This window comes from Tenrec ecaudatus, chromosome 6 (genome assembly GCF_050624435.1).
Source record: "Tenrec ecaudatus isolate mTenEca1 chromosome 6, mTenEca1.hap1, whole genome shotgun sequence".
Classification (NCBI taxonomy): Eukaryota; Metazoa; Chordata; class Mammalia; order Afrosoricida; family Tenrecidae; genus Tenrec; species Tenrec ecaudatus.
Genome location: NC_134535.1, coordinates 30563019 through 30582369, shown reverse-complemented (window position 1 = coordinate 30582369; position 19351 = coordinate 30563019). Strand labels below are relative to the sequence as shown.

The following is a 19351-nucleotide window of genomic DNA, read 5'->3' as shown; positions in this document are numbered from 1 at the left end:
GCATCTATAGAATGTTCCAATGGGTGAGTAGTAAGTGGAGCAAGGGGCACCCCAGATTATCAGGCTTTGATGCCGTCACGAGCCTTAATTTGTCCCTGGAATGGAAGTCCCACACCAGCTCAGTTTTGGGTGGTAACACCGGCCTTCTACCGTCATGATAAGCCCTCACTCTGGAACTGAGCTTGCAAAGCTCCGACTAAAACCTATGACAGCTTTCCCATTGCCGTCCAGGAGACTGCGGCCCTGCCCTTGGAAACCCAGGCTCTGCTTCCCGGACGTCTCCCAACCCACTGGTCGCTGAGCTGCTGCGCCGAGGAAGATCCTGTTCTTTACTTGGAGGACAATCGATGTAGCAGTTTTGGTTGTTTCATGACTTCCAAGAATCATGCATCTTCGTCCTTTTCGTTCTTTCTCCTGAATTGATAGGCTTTCTGATGATCAACAGTTACCGGCTTAATTTCTTTAGCAAAAGATTGTGTAGGCATGTCCTTGGGAATATTCAAGGAAGCGTGGCTTTAGTTTGTACAATAGAATTTCCCAAATCCTTAACTTCTGTTTTCATTTTATGTCCATTTCTCTCTGGAATGTTACTGGAAGTGGCAAGGAGAAAACACATGGCCCCTTTAAGGTCTTGCTTAGAAATCTCAGTCAAATGTGTTTATCACCTGTAACTTCTTTCATCAAACATTTGAACATAAATCAGCAAGTTCATTGCCATTGCAGCAAACAAAAATACCTTCCTCTCTCCATTATCGAATTACATGTTCAACATTTTCTTCTCAAGGCTCACTAGAAGTACCGTCACTGTCCCGTTGCTAGCATATTTTGTGGCCGGCACCACATGGATTCTCTAAGAGAATAGAGACTGTCTTTAGAGCTTTCTTCACTTCCTTTTGACCTCTCATCAGAATTGTGTTTGGTATTTATAATTCTATGAACACTCTGTTCAGGGTAAATTAGGCTGTTACTATTAGGCACCTTAAAATTCTTCTAACCTCTATTCATTGTCCAATTCCCAAACCGCTTCCACATTGGTTAGAGCGGCATCCCACTCATCCGGTACCAAATTCTGTTCGAATTGCCCAGTGCTGCTGTCACAGGAAGACCACAAGAGACGGCTTTAGCGAATAATTTTACTGTCTGGTTTAGGAGGCTCGGCGTCTGCATTCAGGATTCTAGCTCTAGGGGAAGGCTTTCTCTCCCTGTTGGTTCTGGAGGAAGGCCCTTAGTTCTCCTGAGCTTCTGCTCTGGAGCAGTCTTCAAAGGACGTGGCATCTCCCATCCCTCATTTCTTCTTCGCTTGCTTGTGTAATCGCTTTTCTATCTCAAAATAGATTGACTCAAAGTGCACCCTCCACCAACCCTGCCTTCTTAACAGTACAAAGACAACCTATTTTCAAATGGAATTAAACCCACAGGTGTAACCACAGTGGGGGGCTTAATTAACTCTGTGACATCATTCCTATTTCATATGTCCTGATGTTTATTCTTAGAAAACAAAGGGATGTCTAAAATGTCTAATGTATATCTAAAAGGGATATCTAAAATGTCTCCAGTGTTTGCATTTTAGCTTTGTGGTTGGAGTACCGAAGAGGTGAGAGATTCCTGAGCGGGAAGTCAGCTGGCTGGGGATGGGCAGGAGGGCAGGTCTGGTGCACGGAGGGTGTGGTAAATGCACAACAGGAAATGCTGAGTCATCATGTTCCTACCTTATACAAAGGAGCCCAGGCACCACTTCCTGTTGTTTTTCACAGAGCTGGCCTTGCCTGGGGGGCAGGGGGGAGGACAGCCCCCAGAGCTTCTGGCCTTTCTGCTTTGTTGTCTGGTTCCCAGAACCCTTGTTTTAATGACGGCTTATGAGTGTAGCCATCCTTCCAGAGATGTCTTGCCTCTTGCTCTGTCCTGTGTTCCCAATGGAGTTTGTGCCCTACAGTCAGTTCCCTAGCAGTGTCCAGGTTCTTAGACGGCCATGGACTCCTGGACTTGGTTTGATAAGAACATACTGTGGCTGGCGGGGTTTCCAGTTAATGATAAGGTGGGATCTACCCATTAACTCTGGCCTGGGCCCAAACTATCCCAAGTTAAAGAGAATGTTTGGCACGTCTCGGATCCTGGATACAGAATTGTTTTATTTAAAGGAGTTCCAGGCAGGATATGGGCAGTGTTCAATGTCCCCTCCATCTTTTCCTTTCCCTGCTTCAGTTTTCTCCTGTTTCTGTTTTCTGGGCCTCTATCTTTCTGGTCTGGTCTGGGAGATTCCTCAGGTGGGAAATACCTGGGTCCTTGCAGAAGCCTGGTTTGTGATCCAAGTGAATTTTATAAAGGAGAGAAGTTTCAGGTTGTACACAGGCGCCCTCAGGGCACTTCACACCCACACATAGCGACCTGAGGTCACAGAAACTGCAGCCAGGCTGAGTTGCTGCTGGAAAAGATTCTGGCTTTTCAGGGCCCTCCACTGGGAGGCGTGGTCAACGGTACTGGCTTTCCCCATAGGCTGAATGAAACCGACTTGGCCTAGATTGGGTCCTACCCAGGTGTACTGGCTTCCTGGCTCAGGGGCCTGAATTTGCACATGCCCTCTAGCCTTTATCTGCTTCTAACTTTGGGGAGGTGGGTGGAGGGGGACCTTGCATGTGGAGGGACAACTGGTTTCTGCCTCCAGCTACCTAACAGGACGTTTACCAAGTAAAGGATAAGTAGTGAAGGAACTTTTAGGATGAAGAACTGAAATCCATTTTTCTGCGGCCGATATTCGAGAAAACACCCCAGCCTCTTGTGCTTGCCCTATGGTTCTTAGACGCGCACATGGAAGCAGGTTAGAAAAGCAAAGTCCAGTGAGAAGCAGTTGGTCAGTTTATATTCCTGTGAAGTGGAATAACAGCTCTGTGAGGAGTCAGAAGAGGTTCTCATTTGCATTGCTGTGGTTCTCATGGAGAAGCTGGGGGTGCGCAGCAGGGTTTGGGGTTGTTTGAAGAGTAGCCAGGTGGATGGAAGAGATAATGGCGGAGGGAAGATACAGGAAAGAGTGTTAGAAGTTGATAAAGCCAATTGGTGATGGGTTATGGGGAATGTCTAAGACACTCGGAAGGGAAAGACCCAGATACTAGATATTTAAACTTAGGAGGCACAAAGAAAAATTATACCTACTTTTCAATGATGGGAAAGGAGAAGATGGTGGTGCCCCTGTAAGTGTGTATGATCCTGAAAATAAACCTGGGCATTACTTGGGCTTCTAGAACCCTTTAAAAAATTAATTTACTAAGATAGTCAAGGTCATCCTTTGGAATATTCTTATTTTGAACCTCCACTTAAGTTCATTATATGTATCAAGTGAGAATGTTAGGTAGCAGAACAGGGACCAGGAGTATCTACTGAGCATCCTCCAAATTTAGGCTCTTGAACCAGGAAGGCAGTACACCTGGATGGGCTCAATCTAGGCCAGGTGGGCTTAATTCAGCCAAAGAAGTTAACCAGTACCATTGACCTCCCAGTGGAAGGCCCTAAGAAGCCGGAGCCTGGAGACCTCAGCCCTTCTTTTCTGGCTGCTTCTCGGCTTTTGGCAGGGCCATGCCGCAGTCTCTCTCTTGGGACTTAGGTCGCCACATGTGGGGGTGCAGTCCCGTGTTCAGTGACTGTAAAACCTGAGAATTCGACCCTTTATAAAAAACAAACAAACCCCACTTTGATCACCAACCAGGCTTCAGTGTGAATTTCTTTCTCGTGCAAAGCCAAGGAGTGAAGTATTTCTCACCTGAGAAACCTAACAAGAATGGAGAAGATTCAACGATTCAGAATTATTTAGGGAGTAAAACAGTCATCAGAAATGCAAACCACACTGCATTTGACCCAGATGGCTTCCAAGAGGTTGGGTGGGTAACTATGGACCCATCATCCGCTCCCAGGGCGCCTGCTTTCCCTGAGGACCATTGCTGGAAGGAAGCTGAGAAAGGGCTGTGGACTGACAATCAGGAACTCGCCCAGCCGGCTATGCCTTGGGCATTATAGAAAGCAGGCAACTGACTCTCATGGGACCTAGTGGGAACTCTAGTAGAAATGAGAACTACTAAGAACACTACAGACCAATCTTTTTTTTAAAAAAATCATTTTATTGGGGGCTCTTAGAGCTCCTACAACAATCCATACACATTTGTACACAGGTTGCCATCACCATTTCAAAACATTTTCTTTTTACTTGAACCCTTGGTATCAGCTCCTCTTTTTACCCTCCCCACCTTCATGAAACCTTGATAAATTATAATTTTTATATATTACACCGTCCACTGTCTCCCTTCATCCTTGTTTCCTTATTCGTTACCCTGGTTCAGAGGTCCTCACATTTTTAAAACAGGGGGCCAGTTCACTGTTAAAAAAAACACAACAACTATGAACAAACTCCTATGCACACTGAACATATCTTATTTTGAAGTAAAAAAACGGGGGCAAAAACACCCAGCGGGCTGGATAAATGTCCTCAGCGGGCCGCATGTGGCCCGCGGGGCTATAGTTTGAGGACACCTGCGGCCTGATTGGTGGTTGTGGGGGGGTGTTGTTACATTGTTCATTGTGATTGGTTCCCTCTTTCGCCCTCTTCTCCCCTTACCTTGCCCCCATCGTATGGTATCACTACTCCCATTATTATTCCTGATAGGTTCATCTGTCCTGGATTCCATGTGTTGAGAGTTTCTATCTGTACCAGTGTACATGCTCGGATCTGTATGGTAGAACTGGGGACACGATAGTGGGGGAAGATGGCAACATATGTACAAATGTGCTTGACACAATGGATGTATGTATGGATTGTGATAAGAGTTGTATGAGCCCCTAATAAAATGATTAAAAATATTTTCTAACCAAATGACACACAGCAAAATATGAAGTTGTACATGCAAAGTTAAGATGAATAAACCCAAAAGGGGAGCTAATACCGAGAACTCAAGTAGAAAGAAAATGTTTTAGAAATGCTGATGGTGACATATGTACAAGGGTGCTTAATACTATTGAATGATGGATTGTTATAAGATTTGTAAGAGCCCCCAATAAAATGATTAATTAAAAAAAGAGTTGTACGAGCCTCCAATAAAATTAATTTTAAAAAAACAACCAAAAAAACTAGAGGAAGGTTGTCCATTTTGTCAGTGCTCTACTGCATCCTGGCTGGCCAGGTCTTCTTAACCTTGGCCAGCTGCTGTTTCAGCGAATGTTTGCAGGTGAAGGGGAGAAGGCTGGAGTATCATGCACATTTTAAAGCTCAAGATTAGTGACTGGGTGAGTAGGTGGGGAGGAGCCCTGGTGCCTCCGTGGGTTAAGTGCTGAAGGGTTCATCCAAAGGTGGTCGATTTAAGCCCACCAGCTGATTCTTGGGAGAAAGATGAGGCTGTCCCCTTCCATAAAGCAACCCCATGGAGCGATTCGACTCTGCCCTGCAGGGTCCATGTAGATAAGAATCCACTGGATGGCAGCGGGTTTGGGGTGTGGAGTAGGTTCATTACTAGGACTGGGGGATATTGGGTATTGCCACAGGGAATATTGTCATGGCGGTGCCATCTCACGAAAGGCTTGTTGTGGGGAGGATCTGCAGAAGCAATGCACGGAGGAAGCTCCTTCATGTGCAGTCTGCCACTGTCTGTGCTTGGGAAATGGCCTTAGTGGTGGTGTCAGTGCTACCCATCAACGAGGCTAGGAAGACCACCATCTCTATACCTGAGCAGCCAAAAGACGTTTTGAAGCATTAATGAAGCCTGCTTTGTATTTTAGGAACACAGATTGGCCCTTGTGCAGTGCTACGGGAGATACCTCCAGCAGTTCAGTGCCAACGTTGATGAGTCCAAAGCGGGTGTGACGCAATTCAAAACCGTCTTTTTCCCCAAAGGCCTGGGAGATGAAACTGCTGGACTGACAGTAAGAGGAAAGAACCAGTGAAAATCTTTTATTGCGACTTACGACACTGTCCCCTTTTGTTGTCAGCTTCTAGATGTCTTTCCATTCACTTGGTGTAAGAACCATCTAGCTCTGTCACAAGTTGCTTAGTACTTTAATTGCTGCCGTCGATTCATTGAGCAGTTCCCGTGGCAGATACTCTTTCATACAGACCGTGTTTGACCATCTCACAGCCCGGCGACAGTTCTGAGAGGTGGGCACTTTTATGCCTGTTGTATAGCTGAGGAAGTTATTAGCAATGAAGTAACCAGCCCTCTGGAAGCAAGGTACAGGGCTGGCGTTAGGACCCTTATCAGTGTGACTTCAAAGCATGGTTTATTACTAACTGCCCAAGGCCTTCCTGACTATGACAGAATAGGAAGAAAGGCCTGATGGCTACTTCCCAGAATTGTCCAGTGAAATCCGTATGAGCCACAAGAGAACGTTGTCTGCCTCTCTTGCCCTGGATACGTTGTCTGGTGGGAGAATTGGTGGAGGAGGACCTGAAGTTTGGGGAAATGGAGGGCCAGGGAGGGGAACAAGACTCTGGGTGAGATTGCCATAATTTGTAAGGATAACGTAGGATCAGGAAGCATTTTAATTTTGTTCTCCACGAGTTTGCCATGGGCTGGAGCTGACTTGACGGCAGCTGCCTCCCTGTACCTCTGTAACGTGTGTGCCTGGAATGAGTTTTCCTCTGCCGGGAGAGTGAACAAATCGGTATTGGAAGAAGGACATTCAGATTTCCCCTTGGAAGTGAGGATGGCAGGACTTTGTCTCATGTACTGGGGACATGCTGTCAGGAGGGAGCAGTCCCTGGAGAAGGACATGATGCTTGGTAAAGTCGAGGGTCAGTGTAAAAGAGGAAGGGCCTCAACCGGATGGACTGACACAGTGGCTGCAACAGCGGGCTCAAGCACATCAGTGATTGTGAGGATGGTGGAGGATGGGGCGGTGCTTGGTTCGGTTGCAGACAGACAGAGTCAGTGTGAGTCAGAATCGTCTAGATGACAGTTACCTACAGAGCAAGGAATGCGTCGTCCTCATCTTTGAAGCCCTATTGCCTAGCAGATTGTGGCAAGACCAAAGCTCATTACCAATGAATAATGCTGACTCACTGACTCTTAGACAAGAGTTGAACTGCCCCTGTGGGTTTCCTAGACTGTAATTCTACTCTTCAGAGGAGCAGCTGGTGGGTCTGAACTGCTGACCTTGTGGTTAGACGTGCAACTTGGAAGCCCCTATGGCGCCAGAGATCCCCGTGGCACATAGAGGGGTTCAATCAACATTTGCTGCCCACATTATGCAAATGATAATACCCTTCAAGGAAAGGTTGTCAAACCACCACTGGGTAGCTTTACAAAAATGGATTTAATTCTATATTCTGGTAATAGACTTTCTATTTCTGGTTTCCACGTTGAATTTCCTTTGGCTTGGAGAAGCGAAATAGCACCTTTGAGTAAACCTATCTTACCATGGTTCGTCCTATACTTAGAGTCATCTAAGCAGAATTGTTTCCAATTTCGTTTGGTGTGTTTTAAGAAATGTTTTTCCCAAGTTATACAACGCTTATTTATGTTTTTATGTGCTTATATTTTCTCCTGTGTTTCAGTTTCATGCTTTAAACAGCAAAAATATTTGCACCTACCAGCTGGTCTGTGACAGTGATGTAAACCTACAGAATAAAGAGTCTGTGATCCAGTGTCTGCAAATCTTGTCCTCCTTGAGAAACATCATGCAGGTGGCTCTGCCCCAGGAGCACCTCTGCTGGATTATCTTCAATGGTATGGACCCCTGGCTTCTATTGCACCGGGTCTAGTTGAATGCCGCTCAAATGCCAAGGCTGGCAGTAACTTGGGTACTTTGTATGTGTTATAGATATAGATGTTTATATATATTTAATAAATAGACTGATATTTGTTGATGAAATATAATTTGTAATGGAAAATATTCCCCCACAGAAAACTTCAGCCCTCAATGACTTCCTTCCTGAATTCTGTGAAAAGAGTAAACAAGAAATAATGCAAATGTTATAAACACTCTTTCAGAAAACAGGCAAAAAGGAAGTACTTCACAGCACATTTATTGCAGCCAGTCTTACTCTAAACTCTAACAGATGAAGACATTGTATTACAGACTTTCAGAAATCCCTTATAAAAGCAAATCTCATAAGCGCATCTCAGTTTCCTGGTGCTGCTATACTGGGAATATCACCGGTGGGGTGACTTCAAAGAACAGAAACTTACGTTTCTCCCATTTGGGGAGGTTAGCAGTTCAAATCCACAGAATGACTCTCGGAGGAGAGAGATCCTTTGTCTATTATACCTTCTAGTAGCCGCAGTCCTTGGAATTTGCTGGGCTTGTAGATTCATTTGTCCTCGGCACCTTCCCCCCTTTGTGGGTGACTTTGTCTTGGTTGGTGTTTCCATAATTCTGAAGTGATTCGGTTTTGGATCTGCCCTGCACATGTCTGACCTCAAAAGATTGATTTCATTACTTTAGATTATTTTAGGGAAGGTGATTGCTTCACGTTAGGTCCCACCCATAGGTCTTAGGGCTGGGATTCCACTGGGTCGGGTGTGCATTGAGCTGTATCCCAAGGAACAAGTGGGAAGGATCAATGGGTCCCTGCCACTTAGATTGATTTTAAATATCATTCACTTGTTGGGAATAGAAGTTCTGAAAATGTACGCTTTGATATGCTCTTTGAATGTATTCATAAGAAGTGCATCTTAGCTATCAAAATGTAGCATTTGATTTTCTCTATTTAAAGTTACAACAGATCGCTTCCTGTGTTGTGTTAAAAAAAGGAAAATACTGACAGTGTGTCTAAAGGGCATGAGACCAGGATAAAATGTTGTGAAATGATTGAATTTTCCCTTGTCTATTTCAAACCTTTTCCTTTCTTGCCCACCCCACATCTTTTTTTTTTTAGCAAACCCAACCCAACTCAATCCAACCCAACCCAACCCAACCCAACCCAACCCAACCCAACCCAACTCAACCCAACTCATTGCTTATTTGTAGCCACCTTCCAGTGTAGAAAGCCCCATCTTTCCCCTGAGGAACAGCTAGTGTTTTTCGAACTGCTGACCTGGTGGAGCTCAGCCCAAGGCATAACCGCTGTGCTGCCACTATGACTTCAATTAGAATTTACATTGGTTGCCAGAGATGAGTCCGACTTTGGATGAGAGGTTTCAGTCAATGACTGATGCAGTGACTCTGCCTTTGGTGCCCAGTCATCCGCAAGAGGATCCGGGACTCCCTGAGTGGCCGTGGCCCTTTCTCCACCCATGTTGCTCATGTGTCTTGGCAAGGACAAGCCAGAACAGAGAATCTGTGTTCATGAGTCACATAGTGCAGGAAGGGTGGGAGGGAGGCGTGATACAGCAGCACTCTTTGTCTTTGGCCTGTTGTTTCTCCCCTGAATTTTATTTATTTGTTGTTGAGAATGTACATAACAAAATATCTACCAACTTAGCCTAGACAGTCCGATGACATCACTTGTACACCCATTCTCAGCCTCCTCTTCTGAGCTGTGCCTCCCTTATTAGCGTAACGATGGCTCCTGAATTTCCCAGGGAAATTCTCAAGTTCCCGTGCCCCTATGATCCCATATAGATCATTGTCCAGATCTCAAAAATCTGAACATAAGCTTAAAATATTATCTTGAAATATTGTGTCTCCCATATCCTTTACTTGATGTGTACTTTTAAATTTAAAAGTGGTAGTTTGTTCTGGATTTTATTCTTCTTCTTGAATACCTTCCCATGAGTTATTATGGTGTGAGAGTCTAGCTGGGTCCCTGATGCAGATTGAGTTCGTTAGCTGGGCCTGTTGAGTTGTGTTCCAGATAGCCATATGCCCTTGGTGACGAGCACCTGGTTTGCCTCTTCTCTGTAACAGGCCCCTCCCTCCCCTAAAAATCTACAATGAATATCCTTGTACATGTCCTTTTATGGGCCCATGTGAGAGTTTTCTGGGATCTATGCCCACGATGGAGATTGCTAGGCAGTAGGAAATGCACACATTTCGTTTTACTCACTCCTGTTCCTATTTTTATTTATTTGCTTGGAATTTATCAGACGCCTACAATATGCCAGGTTTTAGTCTCAGTGTGAGGGGCACAGGAGTGGGCAACAGAAAAAACACTCTGTTCTCCTGATTGAAAGCTGAAATCAAAATCTCAAACTGCAGTGACATAACGTGTCAGACGGTGAGGAGAACTATGGAGAAAAGCAAAACCATGCAAGAGGGAGGAGGAGCAGGGGGCCTTTCATTCGAAATAGAATGGTCCAAGATGACTTTTAAGCAAAGACCCGAAGGATGTGAGTTAATGAGAAACTGCCTTCACTGCCTGAGTGAAGGGTCTTCCAACTAGGAAAAGAGCAAATGCAAAGGTCCTGCAATTTCAAAACTTCCAGAAATATATGAGTCAACTCACAATTGATCGGAACATTTCACCCTTTTGGTTAAACATTGGGACTTACACTTACTTTTAATTGACTTATACAAGACCAGGCACACTGTTAGCTCTGAAGATAGTCAACCAGTTTTGGTTGTTTTCTAAAACCTGAGTGTGCAGGTATCTGAGGACACCCTGTTTCTCACCTGGACGGAACCCTCCAATCGATTATCTTTGTAGTGGCCATCTTTTAGGAATAGGAGGCCAATGGACGTCCCATTAGGGATGTGGGTCAAACACAACACACCTCCAGAGGCATCCTGAGAGCCCAAGACGCAGTCAGCATTTCTGTTCTATACTGTTCACTCCCACCGCCAGTGTTCTGCTTGGAGAATTCGTAACTCAGGCCAAGATCCAGGAGCCAGCAAAGAAGATTTCAGTTCTACTTGGGACATCCTCAGGCTGAGGAGGTTAAAGGCACATTTTTAAAATACAGAGGGTCCTTGTCATTATGAGAGCAGTCCCCTGGGGCCTCCTGTTACTGACATGTTTACACAGGCCCCTGGATTCCTCTTCAGTCGCTGCAAATGCAATGCACGGTATGCCTTTCTTGTGCATACCCTTATTTGGTGATTGTTATTCATTTTTAGCAAAGAAACACAGTTATCCTTTTTTGCTTTTTAATAAAAAAGAGTAAGTGCACAAGTCAGCACAGCCAGGTAGAGAAATCCACAGTGGGTCTTTGCGGACTGTCAGGGGCCCAACAGTGTCAACAAGGAGGCCTCCCAGGTAGGAGGTTTCTGCTTCTCCCTGAAGTGATGGTGCGATCTAAGATTAAAATTTTTTTCTCTCGCTGATTCGTGTAATAAAATGTTTATTATGCAGGTAGGTGCATTTTAATCAAGTGAAACAGATCCGGTTTTCTCAGCAGCTTTTAGTTTAACCTCGTACTCAGGATTCCTATTTGTTGAAATTTGAAGGTTACGGATTTTAGACCAGATAATTAGAAATATTTAGCTCTCTTTTTGCCACGGGGGCCGGTGCTCAGGCGCACACGAGCCAGCGGAGCCAGCATGCCGGTCGGTCGGTCGCTCGGAGCTGGGTTTGTTGGAAGACCTATGACACCCCGAGGAGACCCTTCGAGAAGTCTCGGCTCGACCAGGAGCTGAAGCTGATTGGTGAGTACAGGCTCGCAACAAGCGTGAGGTCTGGAGGGTCAAGTTCACTCTGGCCAAGATCCGCAAAGCCGCCTGGGAGTTGCTGACGCTGGACGAGAAGAACCAGCGGCGTCTATTCGAAGGCAATGCATTGCTGCGGCGGCTGGTCCGCATTGGGGTGCTGGACGAGGGCAAGAGGAAGCTGGAGTACATCCTGGGCCTGAAGATCGAAGACTTTTTGGAGAGGCGCCTGCAGACCCAGGTCTTCAAGCTGGGTCTGGCCAAGTCCATCCACCACGCCCGAGTGCTGATCTGACAGCGCCACATCAGGGTCCGCAAGCAGGTGGTGAACATCCCATCCTTCATCGTCCGCCTGGACTCCCAGAAACACCTGGACTTCTCCCTCCGCTCACCTTATGGAGGAGGACGCCCAGGCCGCGTGAAGAGGAAGAATGACAACAAGGGCCAGGGCGGGGCTGGAGCTGGTGAGGATGAGGAGGATTAAGCCCACCCAGCCCCTCCTGGGCCTAGTTTCCCAATCAGATAATAAAAATAATCAAGAAAGTGCAAAAAAAAGAGAGAAATATTTAGATGACTTTTCATGATCATGGCACCCCCTTTTTACAGCACCGTCTTTTGAGTACCCAAAGAGCCCTGGTGGCACAGTGGGTTATGTGTTGGGCTCCTAAACACAAGGTCAGCAGTTCGAACCCACTAACCTCTGCTTAGAAAGATGATGCTTTCTGTTCCTATAAAGATTTATAGCCCCCAAAACCCAAAGGGGGAAATTCTGCTCTGTTCGGTAGGGCATTATGAGTAAGGACCAACTGGAAGGCAGTGCGGTTTTTGAGTTATCACCTGATCATGTCTCCAGAGAAATGCCTGGTGATGTTATCCCCACCCTGCCCTCCACCTGGATACCAACCTTGTGTCCTCCCTTCATCAATGTCCTGGTGCCAAGCCATAGTTTTGTGATGTTGAATGGGCATTGGAACTCTTGTATCTTATTAGAGGGCTGGTAAGATGTACTTTCTTAATAGGAAGCATGTTATATGAGACTGCAGATGAATAGAACGTAACTTATCATGCTTTATGATTTAAAAATGATATGGGCTTCCTTATGCCATGTTGATTAAATATGTATTACAATCTTATTTGGACATTAATCTTTAGTTTTCAGTGACAAGGGAACCATGGGGGCCATTAACACTTTATATAAACTTATAAAACCACGGGATACCTAAATTAGGCCACTTAAAACACTTTTTGTTCAGCAGCTTTCCAAACTGTGACTTCATTTAAAGTGAGCCTTAAAGTTCCTTGTGCCAATCAACGTAATTAAAACAAGGTCATATTCGTTTTTTAATGTTTTTATATAAGTTATATATAAAAGATACTGTTAAATCTCTACCCTGATCAGACTCCCTCAGGAGATGACTTGCTTAGGAATTACAGACTTAAACCATAGAAATTTGAATATGACATTTCTTCCATGTCACTATAAGACATGTATGCTAATGATATTTTTTCCTCTACCCAGGTACCATTCACATTTACACTATTTGCAGAAAATTGATGATCATAGGTCAATCTTCAAAGGTAAGAGATGTACTGACTAAATCTTCTGCCCTCTGCCCCAATTAACCAGCTCCCATTTCTCCAGAGGATTTAAGTTCCACAGCACAGTAGATGCTAATGAAAACAAGAACATTTTGTGAATTCTATAACAATTTTATTGTTATTAGATAATAACTTGGATAATAACAATTTTATTGTCTTTAGAGAATCACTTGGGTAATGATCATATACAAAAATACAAATAGTGTGTGTAGTATTAATTAGAAAGGGAATTTCTGAAGTTGACAGTTCATCTCCAATGCCCCCCTGTCTCTGAGGTTGCAATTCCTGTTAGACATGACACTGAACACACCTCCCCCCACTCGTTACTAATCTTTCGATAGCATGTCTATCCATCCCAGCTTGCCCATGAAAGCCCTGGGTTGTGCCTGTTGTCTTGACATGATTATTAAGGGTACCTTCTTTCACTCTTAAAAGTGTCCAAGCTTCGATGCTAAATTACATGGCTCCCTTATTTAAGTCATGCTGAGGATGTTGGATTTCATATGGACTTTACTTACAGCCCATATGTTAGTTAAAACCAAACCAAACCTAAGTTAACCCAATGCAACCCAACCAAAATAAAACCAACCAACCAACCAAACAAACCAACCAACCAAATCAACCAACACTCCACTGCCACTGATTCAGTGCAACTCGCTCAACAGAATGGCCTCTTTGTGTTTCCGAGGCTGTCAGTCATACCAGGAGCAGACAGGTCGATCTTTTCCCCACCCACATAGTGGCTGGTGGGTTTGAATTGCCAAACTCACGGCAGCCCAATGCTTCACCTAAGCTCAGTCTTAACTTGAGTGCATGAGGCTTAAAAAAAAAAAAAAGCTCCATACTTACTGGTACCACTGCTCAGTTTTTGCCTGAGCAAGTTGTCAGCATTTGTGGCTGCCTGCCTGACAATATTGGCTGCCCCTTTTTCCTCAGGAGCATATTTCTTCACTGTATCCATTGTCCTGTCGCTGGAATTTAGGCAGAGAAAGGTGGACATTCTCCTAGGGAGTAAAAACTGCGACTTCAGGTTTTCTTTGCTGCGTGCAGACTTCCCCTGCACATCCTAACACCCAGGACAGCTCATTTTGCCCTCTGCTTGTCTGGACATAGTCAATTACATGAAGCGTGACAGCACTTAAAAACCAAGAAATGGAAGTAAGGCGATTCCCAGGCTCCATGGATAGCATCCAATGTGTTTGCTTTCCGCTTTGTGCCTCAGTAGAGAAAAGCTCGCCTATCCACTGTGCCTTGAACTAGCTCCTGCCAGCCTCTTAAGCGCAAATGGAAAGGAGGGAGAGCCCGCCCATGCATGATGGAAATGGGGCCTCCCGACGCTTCTAAGGATTCCGCATTCCGTTCCAGATGATTTCCTAACAAGAATTGGTGTGCTCCCGTTGCGCTGGCCACGCAGCAACAAGTGGAACCATGGGCATTTCCTCTGTTGCGGTCCTTGCCTGCCAGTGTTTAGAAGGAAAGCGCCTGTCTGCGCCAGCTCCTGCCTATCAATGTTTGTCCTTGCTAATGCCGGGGGAATTCTAATGTGCCAGTCATCTTAAAAATACTGTCTTATTTATAGTCTAGATAGGACATCATCCCCCGATCCAAAGTGATTTTCATGTCTCTGTGAAAAAAAAATCAGGGGTGGAGGAAGACATTGTTCTGGCCCCTGTCTTGTGGGGTGGAAGTGGGGGAGTAAGGGCAGGTGGGAAGTTTGGGGTGGTGGGGTGGTCCTGCCTTTGGCATTTGAAGACCAAGCTGAACTTTTTTCAGCCTCTTCATGAGAAGTCTCAGGGAAATGAATGATTTGCACCCGGACATTCGGAAATGCTCAGCTGGTATGTTGATTTCTCAGCGGAGACTAGAGACCCAAAGGGACTTGATGGTTCCATTGAATAGAGGGAAGCCCAGGAGATCCAGGCATATCTTGGGCCCTCTTGATTCGGAAGGCCCCTGATTCTGTAGCTACTTGAGAGCTTGAGTCTGTTGTAGCATCAGCCAGGCCTAGGAGAAGACCTGCGATCCTCAGGGATTTCCTGGTGTCACTTGCGAGTCCCGATCCTCCCATAGATAGAGGAGCTGGCTATTTGCATTACCATTGCTATTATGACTGGATACCTTTGGTGCGCTAGGTGCTTGCTGGTGGTGGTAGATGCCACCAAGTTGGTCCCAACCCATATAGCTCCTCTAGGCACAACACAACCAAACACTGCCCGGTCCTGGGCATCCTCACCATTGTTCCTGTGCTCGAGTCCATTTGTAGCAACCCACGGCGCCAATCCACCTTGTTGAGGGTCTTCTACTTTTTCACTGCCTCCATCTTTTACTAACCATGCTGTCCTTCTCCAGGGGTTAGTTTCTCCTGACAACATGTCCAAGTCTGTAGGATGAAGTTTCATCAGCCTCGCCCCCAAGGAGCACTCTGGCTTTCTGTACTTCTTCCAAGACAGATTTGGTTGTCCTTTTGGCAGTCTACAGTACTTTCAACATCCTCCAGCACCACAATCCAATCTCCTTCAATGAATCAATTCTTGATTGATTCACAAATCAATTCTCCTTCAATCTTCCTTATTCAATGCCCACCTGTTACATGCCTATGAGGCATGCCAGAAGCCTTTGTATGCTAAAGGCTTTGCATATATTCTAATACCCCAGTACAACCACCACCAGCACCATCATCATGCATTAATATTTATTTAATGCCTTGCATCTATCAGATGCCGTTCTCAGCATTATCATTTAATCTGCATACTGCCGCTTTCAGGAAAGTATTAGGTTATTGCCCCCGTGTTACAGATGAGGAGGCTGCAGCTCAGAAGGGTTAGTCTGCTTAAGGTTGAACCTCCAGTTGGATGTGCAGCTGAGGTTTGGGTTGACACCATATTGCACTGCTGATCAGAACCAAATATGGGGCTGCTAACTACAAGCTTGGAAGTTCAACCCCACCAGGTGCTTTGAGGGAGGAAGCTGAAGCTCTCTGCTCCAATAAAGATCCACAGCCTTAGACCCTAAGGACCAGTCCTCGTGTCTGATATAGAGTTGCCTTGAGTCAGAAACTACTCGACGGTTCTAGACTTGGTTTATTTACTAAGCCAAATCCTGTAATGACCCATCTCATTTTTGCTCATGTACTGGAAAGAGGATTGGGTGGGGGAAGGAATGATGTTAGTATTTGTTACATTGTACCCTGCCTTCCTAAAGAGATCCCAGTGAGCAAGAGCAGGCAAGGGCTCTTCTTGTGTGGGAAACACTGTAGCTCTCAGACAGGTAGGTCATCAGCCTATGCTGAGGGAGGGAGGTCAGAGCTTTGCTTTTGTCTATGTTATAATCTGTTTCCTTCAGTGGTGTAGGGGACTGCGGTATAATGCTCGTGTTGTTGTTAGGTGCCATGGATTTGGTACTGACTCATAGCGATGCGATGTATAATAGACCGAGACACTGCCTGGTCCTGTGCCATTCTCACAGCTACTGTGTTCCAGCCCATTATTACGGTGTCAGTCCATCTCCCGGAGAGATGCTTTCTACTTCTTCCCCCTTTCCGCCCCCCCCCCAACCTCTACTTTACCAAGCATATATTTGTTGTTGTTGTTGTTGTTGTTAGGTGCTATCGAGCTGGTTCCAACTCATAGGGAATGTATGCACAGCAGAATCAAATGCTGCCCAGTCCTACTTCATCCTCACAGTGATTCTTAAGCCAATTGTTGTGGCCACCGTGTCAGTCTAACTTGCCGAGGGTCTTCCTCTCCAGGGACCAGTTCTCCTGATAGACAGCATGTCCAAAGCCTGTGAGATGAAGTCTCACCGTCCTCACCTCTACGGAGCATTCTGGCTGCACTTCTCTCAAGACAGATGTGTTTATTCGTTTGGCAGTCCATGGTATTTTCAGTATTCTTTACTAATCCCATCGTGCGAATGCCTTGATTCTTCTTTGGTTTTCCTTATTCAGTGTCCAGTTTTCACATGCACATGAGGTAATTGCAGATCCCATGGCTCGGGGCAGGCACATCTTAGCCCTCATAGCAATATTCTTGCCGTCCAGCACTTGAAAGAGGTCTTGTGCGCAGATTTACCCAGTGCAATGTGTCTTTTGATCTTTTGATTTCTCGACTGCTGTTTCCATGAATACGTGGATTCAAGCAAGATGAAATCCTTGACAACTTTAATCTTGTCTCCATTTATCACTATGTTACCTATTGGCCAAGTTATGAGGATTTTTGTTTTCTTTCCGGGTTGAGTTGTAATCCATCGGGAAGGCTGTGACCTTTGATCTTCATCAGCAAGTGCTTCAAGTCCTCCTCACTTTCAACAAATTGTGTCATCTGCATGTTGCAGGTCGTTAATAAGCCTTCCTCCAAGAAGGTGCCACACTCTTCTTCATATAATCCAGATTCTCTGATGATTTGGTCAGCCCACAGATTGAATCAGTATGGTGACAAGATACAAACCTGATGCACACCTTTCCTGATTTCAAACCATGCAGTATTCCCTTGTCTGTTCACACAACTGCCTCTCGATTCATGCACAGGTTCTGCACGAGCACAATGAAGGATTCTGGGATTCCCCTTCTTCTCAAGGCTCTCTATCATTGTGATTACACAGCTGAATGCCTTGGTATAGTCAATGACGCGTAAATAAACATCTTTCTGGTCCTCTCTGTTTTGAGCCGAGGCATTGTCTCCCGCATTTGTCTGTCAGTTTGTCGTACTGTGGTGGCTTGTGTGTCCCTGGGATGCTGAAAGCGATGTCACTGATATTTCAAATGCCAGCAGGCCCCCCCCCTGAAGTGAACAGACTTCAGCAGAGCTTCCAGACTAAGCATAGACTGCAAAGAAGGATAGGCTGTCCACTTCAGAGGAAGTAGCCACTGAAAACTAATGGGCATAGGCCATTGTCAACATTAAAGAAGACAGTAGAATCTGTGCCTTCTAAGAATCCATTCCAGTTTCATTTTACAAATGGAAATTAGCAATCCATGGGACTTGAACACTTCTGGGCAATTTATCCATTGTTCCATTACCGAAACCCACTGGAGTCAATTCCTCTTCACAGTGATCCTCTAGGGCAAGTAGAACTTCTCCGGAGGATTCCCCGGCTAACAATGTTTGTGAAAGCAGGCTGCCTCTTCTTTCTCTGAAGGAGTAATTGGTGGGTTCAAACCACTGACCTTTTAGTCAACAGCCCAACTCTTACCTACTGTGCCACCAGAGATCATCCCTGCCACTACAGCAGCGTGAAGTCCTTCCTCGTGGCATTTTCCCTCCATAAGAGGGTGTTAGGCGCCATCTAGTCTGTTCCAACTCGGAGGGATTCTACAAAAGGGCTGAAAAGCTGCCTGATCCTGGACTCCCCTCCCCATCAGAGTTATGTTTGAGCCTGCTGTGTCTGCCCCCGAGTCAGTCCTTCTGGTGGAGGACAGTTTTCTTTGTCTCTGACTGCCTTCTCCAGGGACGGGGCTCTGCTGATACCTGGTCCCAAAGTTTACCAAAGTCTTGCTCTCCTCACTTCTAAGGAGCGTTTTGGCTGTACTTCTTCTGAGATAGATTTGCTTGTTCTTCAGGCAGTCCATATGTGAAGTCAATATTCTTCACAAATACCTTAGTTGGAAAGCATCAGCTCTTTTGTCTTCCTTATTCATTGTTCATCCTTTGCTAATAATAAAAATGGATAAAGGTGATGCTATGCTGCCATCTTGTGGTGAATTGGATCCTTTTCCTAATGGACACCCTAACCGTGTTCTTGCAGGACCCTCATATTGGATATGAATAAAACTTATAGTCGTTTTTCAAAGATATTTTTGTATGCAAATAAATTAACTCAGTGTATATGCTTTAGACTGAGAATTCTTTCCCCCCTAGATTTTAGGAATAAGGAGAAGAACAATATAAATTAATAGTTGATTTTTTTGTAATGACCTTTCATCTTTAAACCTGAAGGATGATTTTAGGCTGATCTGGTAGCATAGTGAATGGCTAACTCCAAGGCAAGCCATTTGACACCATCAGCTGCTCTGTGGGAGAAACATGAAGCTTTCCACTCCCCTGAAGACCCAGTCTCATAATCCACAGGGGGAGTTCTTGGCTCCAGTCATATGTAAATAATATGTAACACACACACACACACACACACACACACACATCAATGAATCTGTAGGGAAAAGTCACATGCTGGGATAGCACAAAACTCAAAATGAAATTTACTGCTTTTGAGTCAATTCTGACTTATAGCGACCCTAAAGGACAGGGTCTAACTGCCC

At 45.3% G+C, this 19351-nt stretch overlaps 1 protein-coding gene and 1 pseudogene across 1 annotated transcript in view; both read left to right on the top strand.

The window, feature by feature from the left end:
• The window catches only part of CFAP54 (cilia and flagella associated protein 54), a 355855-nt gene that overhangs the window by 14221 nt on the left and 322283 nt on the right, over positions 1–19351 (top strand). Inside the window, exons 3-5 of the mRNA XM_075553212.1 lie at positions 5755–5898; positions 7529–7700; positions 13019–13077. Coding sequence (XP_075409327.1) covers positions 5755–5898; positions 7529–7700; positions 13019–13077 — 375 coding nt within the window. The remainder of the gene's footprint in view (positions 1–5754; positions 5899–7528; positions 7701–13018; positions 13078–19351) is intronic.
• Positions 11201–11983, top strand: LOC142450541 (small ribosomal subunit protein uS4-like; annotated as a pseudogene).